At 34.8% G+C, this 22,248-nt stretch overlaps 1 protein-coding gene across 18 annotated transcripts in view; it reads right to left on the bottom strand.

Annotated features, from left to right (window-relative positions):
- Nucleotides 1-22,248, bottom strand: part of DST (dystonin) — a 404,042-nt gene that overhangs the window by 226,884 nt on the left and 154,910 nt on the right. For 16 of the 18 annotated variants that reach the window (XM_039853102.1, XM_039853089.1, XM_039853093.1 and 13 more), the window contains one exon: nucleotides 4,288-4,349. In XM_039853102.1, the coding sequence (XP_039709036.1) occupies nucleotides 4,288-4,349 (62 nt within the window). Of the gene's footprint in view, nucleotides 1-4,287; nucleotides 4,350-4,646; nucleotides 4,750-9,291; nucleotides 9,421-22,248 lie in introns of those variants that run through there. The other 2 variants (XM_039853097.1, XM_039853098.1) reach the window with 2 other exon arrangements.

Raw genomic sequence — 22,248 nt, 5'->3', positions numbered from 1 at the left:
TGGTTAATTGTAACATTTATCCATTTATCTATGACAGCGGTTCTCAAAATGTGGCCCCAACTCAGCAGCATCAGCACTTTGTTAGAAACACAATTTCTTGGAACTTGTTAGAAATGGAAATTTTCAGGCCCCACCTCAGATCTAGTGAATCAGAAGCTCTTGGGGTGGAGCCCAGCAGTCTATTTTAACAAGCCCTCCAAGTGAATCTGATGCAGCTAAAGTTTAAGAGCTACTTGTCTAAGTTCTTAAAAAAAAAATCTTATTTACAGATTTTAAGAACCAAAACACTACATTATACTTTCACAAGAGGTATTTTTCATTAGCCCTTTATAAAGACAATGCTTCAAAAATTCTCCTATTTCATCTGTGCCCACAGGTGTAAAACTACTCAATAAGAACGCAATGGTCAAGAATACAGAGCAAACAGAGCTCTTATTCTATTGGCCAAAAGTTATCATTGTGCTCTTACCTTGGAGATTTACATTTCCTTCTAGCCACCAAATCAGAAAATAAAGAATAATGTGATTGATTCAGTGGAGCCATGAAGTTGTTGACTTTATAATGTGGGCAAAAGATATCTCTGCCATGAGTAAATCAAGCTTTCCAAAGACATGATGGAACACAGATAAAAATCTGATAGTTAATTAGGTGTCTCCTGTGTGGTAACCAAGTAGGTTACTAACAACCAGGGTGTGGTTCAATATTGGAATCCAGGGCCTCTTCCTCTCCAAATGCATTTATGTATCAATATGTTAAAATTTAAGCCAAATGTCCTATTATACAATGTTAATGAATAAATTTACAGTATAGCTGACCAGGGCTGAAGAATATAATTCCATTATAAATTACCAGTTAGACAGATGCAATGCAAGGAAAGTACATTATTATTATATAGACTTCTTAAGACTCCTAAAAATCATTTATCACCTTAAATTATTCTTTTTGAATACAGCCTCTAGGTCATAGTTCATGTTGTAATTCTAGGTCTAAGTAAACAATTTAAAAGGAATCTTCTAATCTTTAAAGTGCTTCAGAACAAGACAAAAACTAAATCATAGGACTTAAATCTTAGGTGTCATCTCTTATATTACTATCTTATAAATTTCTGGACAGCAAAACAGACGTGCATGGGACCAGTAAAAACAAAAACTAAAGAGTGATATAAGACCCTCTAGTTTATAAAGTGCATAAGGTAGAATAGAATAAATACTGTAAATGATAAAGTTATCAATTTTATATTTCAGAACAATTCTCTAGGAAAATTTAACTGACTGAAGTCACAGGCATTTTCAAAAACAAGCAGTTCATGTTTTAACACAATAATTAAAATTATGCTGAAGAATAATACATAAATGTTATTATTGACACCAGTGGTTTACCTAGTTACCACAATTTGCAAAGTAAACAATTGATCTACTCAGTGTGTGAACAGACTTGTAGAAGCAGGAGACTTGAATATGTTAACTGGACATTTTCTTAAAAACATTCTGAAGAATGATGAATCAAAGGGAAAACATTCTTGCCAGAAAAATCAGTTTAAGGAAAGGATTAGTCAAATAACTGAAATACCAGAACACTAAGATTTAAATACATTTGGAAAAAAGCCAGAGACATCTGCTCACCAATGAATATAAGTTTTAATTAAGTAACCTGTTCATGTTAAATAAATGTAATTTTAGCTCTGATAAATATAAAATAAGGCTATATCAATTTTTTCTGGAAAAAAAATTATATTAAACAATCCTAAGCAAATATTTTAAGAAACCAATGTTTACACATATGAACATAATAGTAACTTAAGAAATCATTTAAAAGCTCCAAAATATTTACTTTTCTCAGTCATATAAACCTTTAAAAATCGACCATGCCTGAATCATCCCCTAGGCACTGGGTATATACTATTTTACAGCTGCATAAATCATAACTTCCGAAATCACAGGGATTAATTAGCAAATAGTTGAAATTATGAGGTAGAAAAAAGTAAACACAATCTCAAGCCAACGGGAACCTGCTGGCAGACCTGCAACATACCACAGTGCACAGAGAAATCAAACACTACACAGTCTCTCATTCTAATTCATATCCTTGTTTCATGACTTCCTGCGCAGCTCTACCAGTAAGTAGCTATGGCAAGTTTCCCTTTCTATTAAATGGGGGAAGCCAACCAGAGGGTTTGGAAGATGTCCTCTGATTGTGGAACTAAGTGAAACTGCAACTGAGGACCGAAAGCTGCCAACCTTTCAGAACCTTCAGAATCTTCAGAGTCTTCATTGATTCCCTTCCCATGAGGAGAGTGTGTGGAAGAAGAAGAGTAGAAAAGGCTTTTGGGCCCCAAGATCAACCCATAAATGATGAGGCAGGGGTGTGCAGGGAGTGGGGAGGGGACTCTAACAGGACTACGTTAAGTAATTCTTCAGTGTCTCAGCAGGACTCCAAGGCAAGACTGCGTCAGGACAGTCTACCTCCTCAATAGATTCTGAACCCAAAATCCCAGCTGTTTCTAAAATGCATGAACTAAAAAGGATTAATACTTGAGGTAAGAAAAGGGATTTAGATAAGGGAGGCAGAAGGGCACCAAAGGCAACTTACACATACTTTACTATTTTGTCTGATGCCATCCAAGCCAATCCATTCTGTCTACCATAAATTCTCATTTACTGAGTGTTTACCATATGCAAAATGCCATGCTTTATGCTTAGATTATCTTTTTTAAAACCTCATAGTAACCTATCGTTACCACCATTTTACAGATGAGGGTCTAAGAAGGTTAAGGTCACAGAAATAATAAATCGCAAAACCTAGACACGACTCCCTGTCTATCTGACCTCTTGCTGCCTCCCATCTTTGGCTTACATATCACAGACTGATAACTCTGTCGGAGACAGTCTTTTTTTTACAGACAATTTGCTCTAAGTTTACAGAATACACAATTATAAAATAAAAGTCCAGTGAAGGAAAGTCTGTTCTGGGATCAACCTCTCAACCACCTCATGGCCAAAGAAGCAGACTACTTAGAACAGTTTTCCTTAGAGCCTTAATTAGGGCAAAAAGAAAAGCAACAATTAAGTAATATTAAATTAAAATAAATTTAAAAATAATAATTTATAAAGAGCAACATTTTTAAGAATTATTTCAAATTCTTAAGGACATATCAGAATTTAGGAAAAGGATTTTGGTGATGGGTAGTAAGAGAGAGGGAACTGAAATGCCTCTCAGGTAATTCTGATATGCCCCCTGAAATAAGAATCACTTTTATAGAAAGTTATTAGATGCTACTACCTTATTGGTACCAGACCAATGCTACATGATGGTTTAAATAGGAATTGTAGGATAGCTTAAGAATATAACCACATTTTAAATAATGTTTCTATGTGAGAAAACTCTTTCCAAGTCCCAAACATCAGTCTTAAAACACCACCAATTTACAACTGTCCATAAAAGGAGAAAAAAAAATGAAGTGACTAAAATTGTTAACTGTGAAGTCCTATGGGTTCTTTATTTAAAATAAATTTATTTATTTAAATTAGTTTCAAGTATAAGTACATTGGTTAGACATCTATATAGTTCATAAAATGATCCCCCCAATTGCTCTTTCCCTCCCCTGGCCCTCCACTTAGCCATCATATTAATTAGCTGAGATTCACATAAGGGCTTCAGTGAGTTCTAATAACTCTAAGAAACTGTATGCAAATTTTGTATACATGTGTATTTTTCTGGACAGCTTATATCAGATTCTCAAGGTGACCCATGACACACAAATAAATATAATTTTAAGAACCACAGCTATTAACTGCTTCACAAAAAAATGTATATATGTACCAATTTCTGGGTCATACTAAGTACAAAAAGTAAAATGAGTCTAGATTTCTGTCTCTACAATCTGTCTTTATTCTCCTCTAACCCTCTTCCATCTCCATAAATTTGATTCCAGAACTTGGTTTGAATCTTGAAAGAAAAAAATCTTACTGAGAATTTCAGTTTTTCCATACCCTAAGTAGTTACATATTTCTTAAACCATTGATATTTTTTAGAGTCCGATAATAATAGGTTTTACTATTGTTACAGAATGCACTATAATCACTGGGTGCTTATCTTCACACCTCCATCCTTACCCATAGGCCACACACCAAACAATTATAGATGGCAAAATGCATGTGAAAAGCTCTAGAATTTAAACTTTCAAGTTGATATTGAAAAGTGGTGCTTCAGAGCTATATAATCAATTACTGCACAATAAATTAAAGTTTGCAAAAACAATTCTAACACGTGAAAGAAATATAAACTGACCTTCATGAGATGCTGATTTATCCATTTTGTAAATGTTTTCTTTTGAACTTTGTCCCGTTCATCTAGAAAGGAGAAAAAAGATATAAAAAAGGTTGGTAAAATCTATGAATAGATTTTAATCGTGATTATGCATATAAATGAAAATACAGTATTCAAAGAATACTGTTTAGTGCATTTGAATTTTCTTGTTAAATTCTAGCAACTTTAGGTTATCTGTAAAAAGTGGTAAAGAGCTGTCTGTCTAGACTGGTCTCTTCCCAGTGTTGTATTTGCCAAGATTATTCCATTAAACAAATGTCCTTTGTGTATTCTGTCGCATAACCCCCATCACCACCGCCACCACCATGAAGATGCCTAACCTAAACTTTATAGCTTCGGGTGAGCCCTTGCACTCAACTTCCCAAAGCACTTCACCACATATTACATCCCATTTGGTCTTCACCGCCATAAGAGGGAAGGTAGGTAGTTTCACTATCATTTTAGAGAAAAAGAAACCAAGACTTAGAGTGGTTAAAAAACTTGTTCGTGATTATTCATCAAATAGTTTAAGTTTTATTTTTCCTTTTTTTCTTAGCAAATAATTTACAGTTGTGATCATAGGCAGGACTCACATTCTGGTGCTTTGGTTTGAAGTGAACTCTGGCTTAATAACTAACTGTGCTGCTTCTCTCCTAGATTCCCTGTTTTAAATTGTCTGGTAAAAAAGAAACAGCCTCACTAGATCCTTACAACTGAGAGTAGTACTGCCCTGTTGTCACTACAGACACAGTGCAGAGAAGGGTAGAGAAGGCTTCGTATGGTTAAAGGAGAATGAGTATTGAAATGTTCATCGAGTTATCATTTTAAAAGAGAATCATAATCTTCCAACGCTAGAGCTAACAATCAGAGCTACACTACCTTCTTCCTCCCTGCTTCTGGGCAGTGATTCCCTACTTTCTGGCTTCCTTCCTCCTTCCTCTCTGCATCTGGGGACACCTCTTTCTTTTTCATTGGTGATCTTTTATCCTCTTTCGCCACAGTTCAGACATTCTCTGTTCTTTTCTTGGAGGTAAGACATGGCTTGCTCTCTTCTCTTTTCTTTCTCATTCTTTATCCCTGAACTCTCTTAAACTATTTTAATGGAACTAAAATTTCTTTGAAAATCCTTGTCTTACTTATTAAAAGTACTTATGTACTTTACAATAATTTAAATACAAACAAAAATATTTAAACAAATCAGCTGGGAACAATATCAATGAAGCAGGGTTACTAATATTAATACAAAAAAAAGAACTAAGAAAAAGATGAAATTCTTAATATATGCATACGGTTAATCCGTTGAAAAAAATTGATGCCCACAGCTACTCAACCTCAGTAGTAAATCATAGCAATATAAAATGACACAAAACAAGCCTTTTAAACCTATCGAATTGCCAAGATTTTATGAAAAAAAAAAATACTGATGTTGACAAGGACACAGAGAACACTCATATATATCACTAGTGGAAATGTAACCTGGTTTAAATCTTCTAGACCTGTACTATTTAATACTGTAGCCACTAATGACATATGGCTATTTAAGTTTAAATTAAAATTAATCAAAAATAAGTAACATCAACAATTCATCTCCTTAGTTACACTAGTCACAATCCAAGTGCTCTCTAGTCAAATGTAGCTAATAGCTAAGACACTGGACAGTATAGATATAGAATGTTCTCATCATCATAAAAAATTTCTATTGGACAGCACTGCTCTGGAACAATTTGCCAATAAATATCAAATATTTATTAAATATCAATCAATAAATAAAATGTAAATATTAAAAATACATACACTCTTTCCCAGCAATTCTACTTCTAAAACTTATTCTAAAGCTAAAATCATGGTTGTGTACAAAATATATCTATGAGAATATAAATTACACTGTTTCCAATAGCAAAATAAAAGTTTTGAAAAAAAAGTGTTCAGTGGTAAGAAAATGGTTAAAAAGATTTTAGTAAACCAATCCAATGATTTTTTTCAGATTCAATTATTTGTGAAGCTACTCAATGATGGCATATTACTTAGAGCTCTCCTAGATTTTAATGTCAACATCACAAGGCAGGAGAGGGACCATATAACCTAGTTTGTATTTCATAAGCATTTCTTCTCCAAAATACTTTCTTGAAACTCTTTCCATTTCCTGCCATCATCAGAGAGAACCAAACGAACAGACAAAACCTAAACATAGCCTATCATTTGGTGTGTCCATAACAAATTTCTTTTCAGTGCCCCAAACTTCTAGTCTACTTCTTAACTTAACATTGGGTATTAAAAAACTGGAGAAGAGGTTGCAGAAAGCAGACACAAAAGAAGATAGAGCCTTGCTGAATCTGAACATAAATGCTCAGAATTTATGCTAAAATGGTTAAATTTGCCTGATTCCCAATGTAAAGTCCCCAGACACTTGCTTATAACTACTCTAACAAGAATGATATTAATAATTGTTATTAATATCATTGATAACATTATCATCCACAAAATATTTTTTAATTCCTCTGTTGACCCCTTTGGGACATCATCTACACCTCATTCATCTTTGTCTACCCCATAGTAGACACCATAATGCTTTCGTGTTTCCAAAAGAATAATTTAACTCCGAATAACAATGTATAAGTATTTATATACATACATACCGTGGACACACCGCTCTGTCTCTTAAAGTAATATATGGTGTCTTACATGTCTTTCACCCTTGCTATTCAAAAAGAGTTCAGAATGAACCTAAATTACTAATTAGTACATAAGGCAAGTACAAAAAAAGAGAAGCAATCTACTAGTCCTCCTTACTGATAAAATGCAGATTCTATATTTCTCTCATTTACTCGCTCATTCATTCCAGCATCTAGCAGGTCCTTTGATAAGCCTAGTGCCACAGTGGTGCTGGGACCACCAGGATGGACAGAAAGAGTACTGGCCCTTCCTCTCTGGAGCTCATCATCCAGAAAGAGCATCTGACAAGAAGGCAGTGGGATAAGCATGTCGACTGCACTAAGGATGTGCCACTCACCATGTAAGCAAACGCGAATGAGAGAAAGACCCATCCTGCCCAGGGCAATTGAGCAGGGCTTAAAGGAAAAGAAGCAGAGGAGCGAGACAGAAGCTGACAATGTGCAGACTTCGCCATCAAAAAGAAAACTGGATTTAATAATTTCGGATTGAAAGTGCCATAGTTAGAACCCAAGCATCGTGATTCCTTCCAGAATTGCTTCTACTACCCCAAAATACTATCATCTTCCAAACGGAAGTGCAGAACACACCTCAGTCACATACAGGGTGCTGGGAATGTAGCCCTGCCGTGTGACGTAAACTTTGGACAAGTAAATGCAAACAATCGAACTTCTGTGTCAAAGTCTACTACCCATTCACATTTTCGGCAGTGCTCTTCTAAGACTCCAGCAAAAAGAAGACAGAATTGGAAAAAAAAAAAAAGATTACTTCCTAGACAATAGGCATATCGTCCCATCTATTTAATAACCTAAGACCCTAATGTAAAATCGTCAAGAAAAAAACATTAAAATGTATTATTATTTTTAAATACTTGAAATAATTCTAGGCAGCTTCTGTACCAAGTTTATTAATTTACTGAATCATCACAACATAATATGAACTCTAACAAGTTTACTCTCCCATTAAATTTAACATATTATGTATATTATATAAAATCCTCTCCTCTTTCTACATAACGGTTAATAAAATCTATTTCTTATTTTCTAAATTAACACAAACTGGTCCTATATTTTAAAGAACATGAAGAAGGAGAACATATGTTCTAAAGGCCTATCAGTTATTGGTTAATTTCTTACCCACGTGGTATTGTCAAGAAAGCCGATTTAATCAAATAATTTTCCTCCAAGTACCAATGAGACAGTCACTTAAATACTATGACTATAAGGTTATTTTGATCCCTGAGGTTTTGTTTGTGGTGGTTATTGCTAGAAGCTTAAAAGCACTGCTGAAAATGCAAGGTGGGTGCTAAATATTTGGCAGGTAGTATCTGGGAATTATGATCTACAACTAAATACATGAGTAAGGTACAAAGACTAAAGCTAACTAAATAACACACATAATTCATATATTCTGATACTGTTTTCTAACAATAATAACCCAAATATTTTCTTTTAAACCACGGTGAACCTTAATGAGTCCCATTCAAGTATGCCAAGGGCAGTCCTTTAACACTATGAGGCACCCATAATGCAACAACAACATGAAGAGTTAACATGAACTTAAAGGGACTCAACTTTCTTCAGAAAAGCAACTTACAATCAAGGAATAATTTAAGTCTGGGGAGACTGTGATTTACCACTTTCCACATGCATTATTTCAAAAGGGAGTATTCCAGATTGCACCATCTAATTTTCCAATGACTTGTCTCATAATGGTTCTTTATTTCACTTCAGTGAGGGATGTCTAACACTAAGATTTATATTTAGGGAATGCTGCTATGACAACCAAAAGGGAAAATCATTCCTGAGATTCACACCGATTCTATTGGCTTTATAAACTATACAGTTATTTTTCTGAGTAAAGTTTTAAAACATTCCTCTATTAGATAATTATTACATTTGTGGAGTAAATTTTAAATGAAAATATACAATAATGATCACCTTATATAGTACGATGTGGCTAAAAATATGTAATGACACAGAATGCAAAGAATAACAGAATTTGGAAAAAAACAAATGTGCAAAAAGAGCATTGATTATTATAATCTACACAGTCAAAGCTAAACCCACTTAGTCTCACATCACACACATAATAAATATTAAAATTGTTTAAACACATATCTTCTGCACAACAATAGGAGAAAAGGTTCTCCCCAGGGAGCCTCCGTAGTTATTATGCAAGCCTGTCTAGATTTCTGAAAGGTGCCCCACCGTCTGCTAATCTCCGCTGTGCAAACTAACACTGATGGTGCAACTAACTTTCTTTTCTCAGTTCTGAAAGCAGGAAAGTGGTATTATTACAGGTGATACTACTAACCCATACAGCACATCAGCCCCACCAGCTTTGCATTCCAGTCTTGATCACTTTTCCTGAGCTGCCCCATCATTCTGCGGGAAATCTGTCCAATAGTTCCCTAAACTCTTTCCGCACAAACTCTGATGTGTCAGAATACTGTTAACTTTCTATGTAGAAAGGAAAACACTGACTAGACACTCCCACTTGCAAGCTGAAAACTTGTCAACTCCCCCTTTTAAACGAACATTAGCAAAGCCAGCCTCCTCCATTATTTTGTAGGGGACACACACAGCTATTACTAAAAAGAAACTAAATTATCTATTTCTCTTTTTAATCTTAATGCTGTTCACAGGAAATCTCTTAAAAAGAGAATTTCGATTCTCTAATTTTTTTGGCAATGAAGTAAATCAACAGGACGTTTGATTTCACTGCTGAACTAGCTCATTGCATTCTCTCTAATACCCCAGGCAGAAATCCCCTGGAATAGAAAATAACACCCAGTCTAACTTGTTTAACTCATCCTGATATGCCTGCTACTAAGGTGAACTGGAAAGCTCAATTTTATAAGCTAAACACATCCTTCAGGAGGAATATCACTATCTAGTATTCCTTTATATGTACTTCAAATACATTTTCACTTGAATATCACAATTCTGTTGGATGTCACACTTTAATCTTAAAGATGTACAAAACAAGGTTTCAAAAGATTAAGAAACTAGCCTAAGATTCCACAGCTGAAGTGGGATCTTAAATCTAATTCTGAAACCATCTTCTTTTCTGTCATCAGATAGAACTTCTATCAAATCATGCAGGAAAAACAAGGAGTCTCTCATTTATAAGAACTTCACTTCTGAGCATGAAGAAATGAAAAAATGTTAAGAAATGAGAACCATTATTCTAAAGAAGCAACACACCATCTCTTCAACACTCCTATGTTTGTCTGAAACATCAAAAAAATAGACCTACCTGAACAGAGACTGTACAAACAGTAACTCCAAAATAACAGACAACAAGCAAAAATGGTCATTACTTATTCTCAGCAATAAGGAGCCAGCAAATTTGATCATACCAAGGCAAAAGACACTGATACTAAGTATGGTTAAACCTCCCATATAAAAAGGAGTTATTGGCACATCTGAATTATAATCTTCATAAAGAAACTCTTTACAATTTCAAAACTGCTTAATTTTTCTGCCAAGGAAAGGAAAGTAGCTTAAAAAGGAGATATTTCAAGATAAGCATGGAACTAAAAATGCATCTCAGGCATACAGTTACAATAAAATCTTCAGATTTATACTATCTAGCAGTACATGAGGAAATTACACAATAATTGCAAATGTTTTGAAGTATCCATATATGACTTCCAACTCTATTGTAAATAAATATACTATAAATGAAAAATTGTTAACAATTTCTGCTGAGAAGTTTAAAGTATGTATCTGCTTAGTAAGTATCCCTTCACTTCCTTCTTCTTCCTTTCCAATTGTCTTTATTTGTTGTAGAGCCCCTGCCTCCACTACAGAAAACCCTGAACCTACCTATTTCACTTAGGGAGCACTTACTATGTGCCAGGTATTATTCTCAGTTACATACATGCAACATACATATACTTCATATTTTCCTCACAACAACCCTCTGATATTATGCCCATTTACAAAAGAAGAAACTGGGGCACTTAGAGGTTAAATAACTTGCCCACACAGCTACTAAAGCCGGAAAGTAGAGAGAGGATGTACATAATTTGCAAAAGCATGTTCAACATTATAGTTTCATACTTGGAAAACAAAATGCTAACTTTTTAAAAATAGGTTAGAAAACAAAATGTAAAAAGTGACGCTTGGCCACATCTTCAGTGGTGGGGATTCACAAACGATGGGATTTACCTTCTGCAGATCTAAATAGTAGAGAAAGTAACCACCGTGCTTTACTAAGAGGTCACATCAGAATTTAGAGGAAAGATAAGATTTCTGTGTTATTATTAATAAGTATCAGATATAAATTTTACTTTGCAAAAGCCTCTATCTTAATAAAAAGAAAGAAAATACGAAGTGTTGGAGTTGTGTGGGAAAAAAGAGAGGGGGAAGAAAGGGCGGGAATCTAGTCACAGTTTCTCCACCACTGCCCAGAAATAGCACTATAGTATGATATGGTAAAAACAGTCAAAGAAAAGCTGTAAGATTTCTGTCATTATAGCAGAAAGAAAACTGGCTGGATGAAATAGGTGGGATTAATGAAAGACCAGTTCCTAAAACTGATGGACAACGCACAGCAGGTGCCCAGGGAGCCAGGTAAGAATGGATCAGACCTGCTGCACATCACCATCCCCCTCTGCCCAATCCCACCTCAGCCTTCACCCAATCATCCCCTATGGGCTCTATCCCTCATCCTAGTAACAACTCGCTTGAAATGATCCTCACGCACAGGAGCCTCAGCCAACAACATTTGTGGCTACAGGTTGTAGGTGAAATGGGTAACAAAAACTATTATCAGATATTTCCATAGAAATAGCATTATGGTTTATTTCTATGAGTACATTTCAGAGCTACAACTGATGCTCATTTCCAGTTAATCCAACTTTCCCGCATTAGTCTGTGTGACCCAACTCTATAGGACTACACACCTAGAAAAAGGTACTCAATGTCTGAGCCTTAACCATGATCTCTATTTCTCCCCTCTTGTTTGGTATATATATCAAAAAGGTTTTGATATATATATCCCCTCTTGTTTGATATATATATAAAAAAAAGGTTTGCAAAACATTTTAGCACTCCATAGGTGAAAGTACACCAATATTATAGTCCAGTAATTAGTTAGCTTAGTCATTACTGCAAAGCCAATAGCTGATCTCCCAATGAGTATTGTTCTGCCTCTGCTGTAATTACTTTTGGCAACAGCAGATTCTCATGCTATTGAATAATGCAAAGAAATACTTTAAAACTTTGGTTGAGAGAGGCTTTCTTCTTTCATTTTCAAGGATCAATTCCTTATGACTTAAACAGAATTCTTCTGCTTCTATAAGAATTGACAGCACAAAAAGGTTCTAGGGCTGTCCCTTTCTTCTTACTGGCTTTATCAACCTAAATTCCCAATGATTTTCTTAGCTTTTGTTTTTGTATAACTATTATTTGTTGTGATTTGAATCTAAATTAATTTTGTAGTCTCTCCTTGACTAGAACATAATCAATGTATGGCTTCTGTACTAGATACTAAATATGGTTAAACCCCTCATACAATAAAATCTTCAGATTTATACTACCTGGCAGCACATGAGGAAAGTATACAATATTATAAATAAGAAAGAAATTTTTAGAAACAAATAAAAGCATTAGAAGGAAAAACAGAAAACTATGTATTAAAATAGTTGGGAAGACTGTTTCAAAACAAGTTACAAAACCCAAAAGAAACTGAACACATAAAAGCTGACAAATTTGATGAAGCACTGATATAATAGGAGAAACTACAAGTGAAGTTTAAAAAAATGACCGACTGAAAGAAAATATCTGCTACATATATAATACACACTAAGAATATCTAAAATAGATGACTAACTCCTATTAATCAGTAAGAAAAAAAGACAGTCCCCCCCCACACACACACCCAGTTACAAACAATGTGAGCATACAATACACAAAAGGAATGGGAATGGCAATTAAATATATGGGGAAATACTCAAGCACCCTTATAATCGGAAATTGCAAGCAAAGCAAATGATTACATAGTGGCATAAATTTATAAAAATGATAACAACTAATGCAAAGAAACAAGTAATCCTAAACTATAGTGGTGGATGTGTAAAACAACAAAAGCTTTTCTGAGAGCAATTTGGCAGTATCCATTACAAATAAAAATGCATATGTTTTCTGAGCCAACAATTCCATTTGTAGGAAATAACCTGCAGATATATGATTAGCATACAAGGATGCTTACTGTAGCAAAATATTTGAAACCATTGATATGTCAGTCAGTCGGACACTAGATGAATGAGTTTTAGTTCACTTATCCTATAGAATATTAGTAAGAGAAAACCTGCCCAAAGTGCCATGAAAACGATTTCAAGATATATAATTAAGTGAAAAAATGCAAAATAATAAATATATATAAAGGATGCACATCAAATTGAGAAAGAACACTTTAATCAGAAAAGACTAGAAGCTAAAAGGCGAGATTAGTGTGATATCTCATATTTCATTCTGCATATTTTTAGACTGTTTGACTATTTTAAAAAGAAGATACATTTGTGTTGAAGGGATTCAGAACGGGCCTCCTCAAGATGTGTCACATGGGCATGTGAATTATTTTGAGATGAAGGCAATTGAGGCCCTGCAGGCTCACCATTTAAATTCTCTCCCTTAAAGGATTTAAATTAGGGGCCCTGTCATAATAAGAGTTATTCTCAGAAATAACTTTTTATGACCTATCTATAGGGCAGGAAAAACTTCTAATTACTGAACAGCTGCTCTTATCATCCTGAGAATGGTGTTCTCTCCTCTGAAACCCCAAGGTGCCTTATGTCATCCTTAGCTCAGCATGTACTATATATCTCATTCTCTCTTTTTGTCTCTGAACCTCTCATGTAGGTGGGGTTCCTATATATATGTATGTAATTAATTTGGTAATTTTCTCCTGTTAATCTGTCTTGTATTTATTTGATTATTAGGCCAGCTGGAAAATCTAGAAGAGTAACGTTTCTTCCTCCCCCACAGAGTTATTACTATTACTAACAACTGTAAGAATAAAAAGGTTTTAAGTCCTTTTATATATTCAATACTCTGGTACAGTATAGATAACATTTAAAAAAGAAACCTAAGACACAAGCCAGAGTACTCCCACTCAGATCTGAAGATAGAACTAAAAACTCCAGGTATGGTTAGGTTTACTCCTAGTAAACCTAGCTACAGAAGAGTAGGGAGAGGAAAAGGAGAGAAGAAGGAAGAGGAGAGGAGAAAGAGAAGGAGCTAGAGGTTGGGAGCAGTGGTAGAGGCACAATTGGTGACTCCTTTTCAGAGGACAGTTGCCCAGGCTGGGATACAAAATGAAGTGGCTGTAGAAAATCTCCAAAAGAAGAATCAATAACAGAATATATTCAGAAATTACCCTGCTTGGAGAGTATCCTTGTTTGAGATTTAATTGCCACGGAACAAAATGCAGTATGGTTTTACCCTCATCTGTCAGGAATCCAGAAACAGAACAAGGACAGAATGTGCTAAGTAAGCTGAGGCATAAATGGTGTAGAACAATAGCCAGCATAAATCTGTCCCCACAAATCCTTTTTGTCTATCTACTCTCTTGCTGCCACCACCACCCCGACCCCCACCCCACCCCAATCAATTATCAGATCCCGTACTTTACTGTCAGTGCAGTGGCTGTGGATACCCAGTATCAGGTCAATACTATCAGTGGCTGGGAACAAAGAGGTATTGGGTTCTGCTCTGAAGAGGAATTTATTGGTATCTGTTTTCACAATTGGCCAAGAATTGAATATAAAACTCCTAGAGTCTGCTTCTAATCTACTTTCTCCTACTGGAGCATCCAATAACACATAGACATAAAGAACCTTCCAATTATAGTTACACTGCTAGAATATTTAAGTATTGTATATGATCTAATTGCCTGCTGCGTCACTGTTATGGACAAAAACTTTCCATAATTATTTTATCTGTTACACCAACTTAAAGAAATTAGAGTTCTTTCAAAGTTTTCAATCTTGCCTTTCTTTCCAGATTCAGAAATCTGATTAAGAATATATCCTAAAGTATACAGATACATATAAAATTGATGAAAACAAATTGAATAAACATCATTTCCACTTTGTTTATACATGAGATAATTCTAATATGCTTATGAATGCCTTAGATAATTCAGCGTTTTAAACTGGTTTTGAACCCTTTCACGATGATCACTACTATAAGGAAAACAGAACCATTCACCGTAAAATTCAAATTAATCCAAGGTACTCAAAAATTATCAAAGTAACACCTCTAGTAAGTTAGATGAAAATGTAAACAAATTCTAGAAAATGTATATAATTTCTCAGATTTCTTTGAAATATTATAATTTGTTGGGGTTTTTTGTCTTCTTCTCACCTTCATGTTATTTCCTGTCCCAACCAACACCCTACTTAGATAATACATGCCCACATAAGTTCTTTAAGCAATTAGGTACCACTAGACCTTAAAACATAAAAGGAATTCCCCTTCTATATAGTTCACTATGTGCTCAGTTCAGTGGGGTATGGGAGGTAGCTGTGACAGGGACAGAGAAGAGACCTAGGAGTCATCAGTAGGACTAGAAACCTATACACACATGAGTCCAAATCTTGACATCAATACTTGTTACCAATTTCAGCTTGGGAAAATGACTTCACCTCCATGAAAATCAAATATCATCATCTGTAAAACAGTTATCCACTTCAGAGAAATTACTGTCACATATAAGCATTAAATAAGATAATATAGTATAAATATGCTATAATAGGCCCTCAGTAAAGACTCTTAGCTTCTTACTCACTTTAATTTGTTTAGCAAATATGTACTGAGCATGTACAACAAAGGTCAAAGTCACATCAAAGTTACTATGCTATTCACTACCAAATTTCACATCATCTCACAACAAAATCCTACAACTGTATTTACATATTGTCCTTTGTTTACTGGTTAAAAATAAATAAATAAATTTCAAAGAATTTAATCTAGCCCAAGTTTTCTCTAAGAAAGGAAGATGTGAGCTACGGTTTGATCCAGATTTCCTAAAGCTCTTTTTACTACACGGGAACAAGACACAGAGTGAATTAAACCCACATACTCTCTAAAATCAAGAAACCTAGGAAGGGACATAAAATAAATAGGTGCTTTAATTTCTTACCATCTCAATTCCAGAAAAAGAAAAACCAAAATAAATTGTCCTCAATTATTGAGGAAACAATCTCTTCGCTAAATAAAATGCATAAAATTCTTCTACATTGTAAATTTTAAAAAGGTATAGAGAAATTCTTCATTCTGCCAAGGTGACAGTGTAAATCAATACAAGGACAAAAATAAGAACTTGGGAGTTCCTATCTCTGTCTGGTACTAGACTCTGTAGGTTATTTTACAATGCGATGTCCTTATTCCTTTTACCTTGAAAATAATCAGTCTTTCTTGAAAACGATTAACTGATACCACGAATTTGTCACAGTGGCTCAAGGAAAAAAGCCAAATATATCTTTATACATAGTCGAATATTCATCTAACAAATTTGATTTTCATGAAACAAAACGACCTAGAATTCTTTTTTTTATTTTCTTTTTTTAATTGAGGTATAATCGACATCTAGAATCCTCAGTAACTCCTTTCACACAGCTATAGTCTTTTTTATTTGGACCAAGAGTTTAAGAGTATTTGTTCAGGTTCTAAGGCTTTACTTCTCAAGTCAATGGAAATTATAGGGTGATTCACAAGCACAAAACTTTTCATTCCTATAATACAACGAGGCCAGTCACAGAGTGAGTCAGCAGCAAGGATAAAAGGGTGGGGAACACCAAAGACAACTACTCTGAATCACTGGGAAAAAAATTCACTGTGAGGTCATTTCATAATGAGATTACCTCCCACCCAAAAGGTCTTTAATTTAAATATAGTTTACAGCTTATGGGGCAACTCGCTTCAGTTACAGGATCACCATGCATGCCCCCGTGGGCTTCAGAAGTTACACATCGGGTGAGCCAAACCCATCCCAGAAAGACTCTGCCACCACCAACACTACCACTGCACCCGCTCCCTAAAGCCGTGCCTATGAGCACTGCCTAGCAAAAGGAAAGGCACACATCCTACGAAGTGTCTGGGGTGCCAGGAGACCGCAACTTGAGGCTTAATTCATCTTGGGGAAAAAAGATCTTCAAACTAGTTTTAGCCAGGAATGCATTCTCCTAACCAAAGCTTACCCAGAACATAATAGGTAAAACACATGGAGATAAAATAGCTCTGACTGGAGTCAAAGGCTAAAAGAGCTTCTCTCTAGGCTACCCACTAGAAAATATCACCTTGGGTCGGTCATTTCTTCACCTCAACTTTCTATGGAACTCTTGCCTTGTCCACTTGGCTTTTTGTTCTTGAAAACCAAAGGCAAATTTTGAAGAAGTGGATCTTCTCAGGGATTCGTCCAGGCATTTTTAAAATACTCTATGCACCTTTATTGTCTACTATTAGAATACTGGTCTCAAACTTTCAAATTCCATGACTCCTCCCACTACCTATCTTTATGAGAAAGTAACATGTCATATTCTAGCCCCTAAAAAAAAGGTATATGTATATATAAGAAAAAATAGTCAATGCATTTTTGTTATTGGTTCCATGCTTTTATTAATGAGTAGATGAATTACATAACAAAAATCAGCACTCATAGAGCAAAGAAGAGAAAACGAATGATGATATGCCAATAACAACAGATGCATATGAGGAAGTTTTGCTAATAGCTACTTCTGTGTGGCAAAAACAGGCACCCTGAGGTAGTGCTGATGGGAAACTCCACCAGTATAACCTTTTGGGAATTTGGTAATACTGATAAAAAAGCGTTTTAAATGTTGATAAATTTATGTGTTTTGACATAGTAAGTACAATGCTTGACATTTATACAGCATATACCGTGTGCCAGGCCCTGTCACAAGCATTTTATATCTTCGCAGTGGAAGTCTGTTATTACTCTTAATTTACAGATGAAGAAACTAAGACATTGAGAAGTTAAAGAATTTTTCCAGGTCAGAAAATATATTAAGTGGAGAATCTTGGACTCAAATCAAGGCAGTCGGACCCAAAATTCATACTCTTAACCCCATATGTTATACTGCCTCTGGAATAGAGTCTATACAAAACCCAAAAGTCAGACTATGATTTATGTAAGAAAATGTTAAAATTCATTTTAACATTAAATACAATTCTTGTCTGGTAATACTCAATTATTACCAGACAAGAATTGTATTTAATGTTAAATACAGGTATTATTAATTACCTATTAATAGAAAAATGTGAAATAATCTAAATATCCAAGGATACGAAAATGAACAAGTCAGTTATGGCATAACCATAAAAATGATTATGCATACATTAAATAAATGCTGATAAGTTTCAGTGACATGGAAAATGCCTATTATAACATCAATATTTTCTTCCAGTTTTTTGTCAAGGAATATATATATTTTTTTCCACTGGAAGGGAAGCCTACACAGTAGGCATTTTAATGAGATTTTTCTTCTCAATTTATATAATATACATATTTTTAAATGTCTTAGATCTTACCTTACTGGCTGCTACTGGTGTCCCCTTGAACGTGTAAAGCTAACACTGAAATACCAGACTCAGGCAGACATTTAAAATGCTGAGAAATTTTCCTGAGACAAGCTACTGGGTTACCTCAGAGAATAGGGCACCACCATGTGGCCCATTAGCTATAAATCAACTGGGCATCCAAAAACTTCTGCCTGGCGGCTACTGAAATAAAATTTGTAAACTAAAATTTATTTCAATAGTGAAGTATTTTCAAGGCCCCTAAGGCCAGAGGTATGACTCAGGATCTGCTCCTGCCCAAATCTATTCCAAAAGAAAAAGTGAGGAGATGGTAAGAGAAATGTTGTTAAACTTCAGGCATCATCTGACACTTAGTGACTAAAATATTCAAAATAAACCACTAAAAATATACAAACTCAGTCTCCGTGCTTCTGTATACAAATCTCTATAACTAATCAAATTAATAATGGCTTGAATTGTATCTCCTATGAAGTTTAGATTCACATGGCCCTAAAAAAATCATATTAAATATTTTACTGAGGCCCCCACTATTTCCAAACACTTTTTTTAATGGGCCAGGCTTTTCAGAAGGTAGCATTCCATTCATTCAACAAGCATCTCTTGAGAACCCACTAAGTGCCAGGCGAGTGTTAAGCACTGGCAATACAAAAAGGAACGAGTCACACAGCCTGTCTCAATCCAGCAGGAAAAAGACTTGGAAACCAGAATTTGCAAAACTGTATGATATGTGCTATGACAGAGCTAAGCAAAAGGAGCTTTGCCTAATTTTATTCTTTTATTTTTTTAAATCAATGTTTATCTAATAAAATAAAACAAGTAAATACTAAGTGTTCAGTTCAAAGAGTTTTGATAATTGCATCCTATACCCAACACTCAAAACAAAATATAAAACATTTCCATCCCCCTTGTGCCTCTTTGCAATCCACTCCCACATACCCCCCATAAGCAATCTGATTTCTATCACTGTTAGTTTTGCTTGTTCTAAAATTTCACATAAATAGGATCTATTTGAGTCTAGCTTCTTTCTCTAAGTATAATATGCAAAATCATGAGAGAATTAAAGTTGATTAGGCATGGATAAAGTATGTGATGCACATAGATGAATCATGCATGGTTAGGTCAGAATAAAAGGCCTACAAGGATATGCCATGCTAAGGAGTTGAGACTCTATCAGGAAGGTAACAGAGAACACTACACAGAACTTACAAATCGTTGCACAAAAGCAATTTCCTTACAGCCTCACTGAGGCAGTTTGGAGCATATCAACTTGGAAAGCAGAACAACCTGGCCTCAAATCCCCAATCTGCTACTAACACTGTGGGCTGGAGCAAGTTAGTGAAACACCCTAAGATTTATTTTCTTCATATGTAAAATGGAGAAAATACCACCCATTTCAAAGATTCATAGAAAGACTGAAAAGAAATCAGACTCAGCTAAGAGAAAGTTTAGCATAAAGTGGTAGCTCCTCTGAATGCTGTTTGATGGCTTCAATAACACCCATCTAAAACATTTCTTGGAATCTAAGTGAGCATCTTTGATGGCTTCTGCTATTCTCACATTACTTTCATAACAGGATTTATCAGTGGGACCTCTAGTGATCTATTTTTTTAAATTAAGTTGACCAATTTTCTTTGGAGAAGATTCTTAGGAAGATATGGAAAGAGTAAGGACAAGTTAACAAGATGAGGTTTGGAAGTAGCAACAGGACATTTATCATAGCTACACATTCAACTAGATCCTTGCTTATAGGTTACTGCTAAAACAAGTCTGACTATCCAGTTACAGCAACAGTGTAATAGCATAGCCAGTTACATGCCTACAGCCCCAAAATGCAGCCTTGGACAAAGAAAGTTTTCTTAAAACAGAACTTTTTCTTTATATGAACCATTTCAGAAATCTAGTTAAATATATTCGATGAAATTTTCAATTATAAAAGAAAGAAGACTGTTTATTTTACCAATAGGAATGAGAAAGAAACTAAAGTATTATACAGTGACATATGCAACTCCAAGAGACCTCTGGTGGAAGCACAATAACTTTATAAAAAAGTGAAACTTTTTAAAGGAATTTTAGCTAATTCAACAGAAATACCGCTGAAGTTTTAAAAAGTATAAGCAAAATACACTGACATTCAAAATGAAGGTGGATTTTTCATCTGACTTTGTTTTTTTTTTTTAATCCTATTTTTGCAGATGGGGTCTGCATGGCTCATTCTTTTTAGATTCTGTGCTCTTAACTGACAGATCCAGATTTAATTTAATTTACTTTAGCATTGTCATTTACAACAGAGCCTTCAAAGTAAATGTGCTCAATTGATTCTAAATATAGACCATCTTCTTTAGCACTAGTGCTTTGCTCTCTTGGCAAGCCTCCTGAATATATGGTAGCTAAATATATGTAAAATCTGAGATGGCTTAATTACAATAACTGAAGATACAACCCTAGAGAAGATCCAAGAGCTATATATGTAAACATGGCCATAATCTCACATATATTTAATTAGATCTGGATTCAAACAAGCCAACTATAAAAAATACCTTTGAGCCATGAATATTTTAATGCAATGGAAGAAATGACATCATAGCTCCAAGAAAATTTCTAAAACCTGAAAGTATTTTCTAACAGTCAGAACTATATATAGATAAAGTATTAAATTAAAACATATGTTCTTTATCTCATAAGTCCTGAATAATTTTAGCTACTTACAAGTTATTTGGAGATTAGGTACTTTACAGAATCAGAAAGAGATCAGATAAGAAATGGGATTAAAAAGTAAATATAATTGGATTATCCTTTCTATTCCACTGGTTTATAGTAATACTAACCAATGCCTATTTTTTCAGTTCTAAAGTATGTCCCAGGACTATAGAAAATACCCCAAAAAGCATGAAATATATGAGAAATGGAAGGGACTAGCTAAAAGGAGTATATGATATAGAGATATTGTGGGATATGATACAGGCACATAAAATAGAGCTTCTGCCATCATTGCATTTTCAATATAACAAAGGAAATAAGGTATCAGACACAAAATGGGAAGCCCATTGACCACATGTAGAACAGGAACTAAGAGCAGCACGACCAGTGTAACTCTGAGCACTCATGACAGGTTGGTGGGCAGGCAGGAGCAGTGGCATGCTCTAGGCAGAAGGAACAACAGCAAAAACACACGAATGTCAAAGAGCATGCGAGGTGAGGAAACGTGTATTAATAAAACTGCCCTGCACTCCAGAGCTGGCAGAGTGCTTTCACATAATCGTCCTACTTCGTGGTCACAAATAACTTTGCGAGGTAGATCCTTATTCACATTTAAAGATGAAAAAAACTAAGGCATTAATAAATGAGAGCGATTTATCCAACATCACCTAGCTGGTAACCAGGACTTGAACACAGGTCCTTGGATTACAAAGTTCTACATTCTTGCTAAACCCTACCAGCAGAGACTGACTTAGATGATGTAAAGTTTAAGGAAACTAAAATTTTTGCACACCTTAAAAGCAAGATAATATTTGAAAATTACTCATTTGTTCTTTCTTGCCTTTTAGCAAAAAAAGTGTTCATCAGCCTTAAAAAAAAGAGATTATAGAAATGCTACAAAAAAGATGGAAAATCACTTCTGACTTACAAAACTAGATCATTCAACAAGACTATAACTTTGCTAGTCATCCTATTGTCTAAAGAGAATTTTACAAATTGCTTT

The sequence above is a fragment of the Pteropus medius genome, unplaced genomic scaffold (genome assembly GCF_902729225.1).
Source record: "Pteropus medius unplaced genomic scaffold, Ma_sr-lr_union100, whole genome shotgun sequence".
Classification (NCBI taxonomy): Eukaryota; Metazoa; Chordata; class Mammalia; order Chiroptera; family Pteropodidae; genus Pteropus; species Pteropus medius.
Note: the sequence above shows the minus strand (reverse complement) of the source record. Positions and strands in the feature narration are given on the sequence as shown.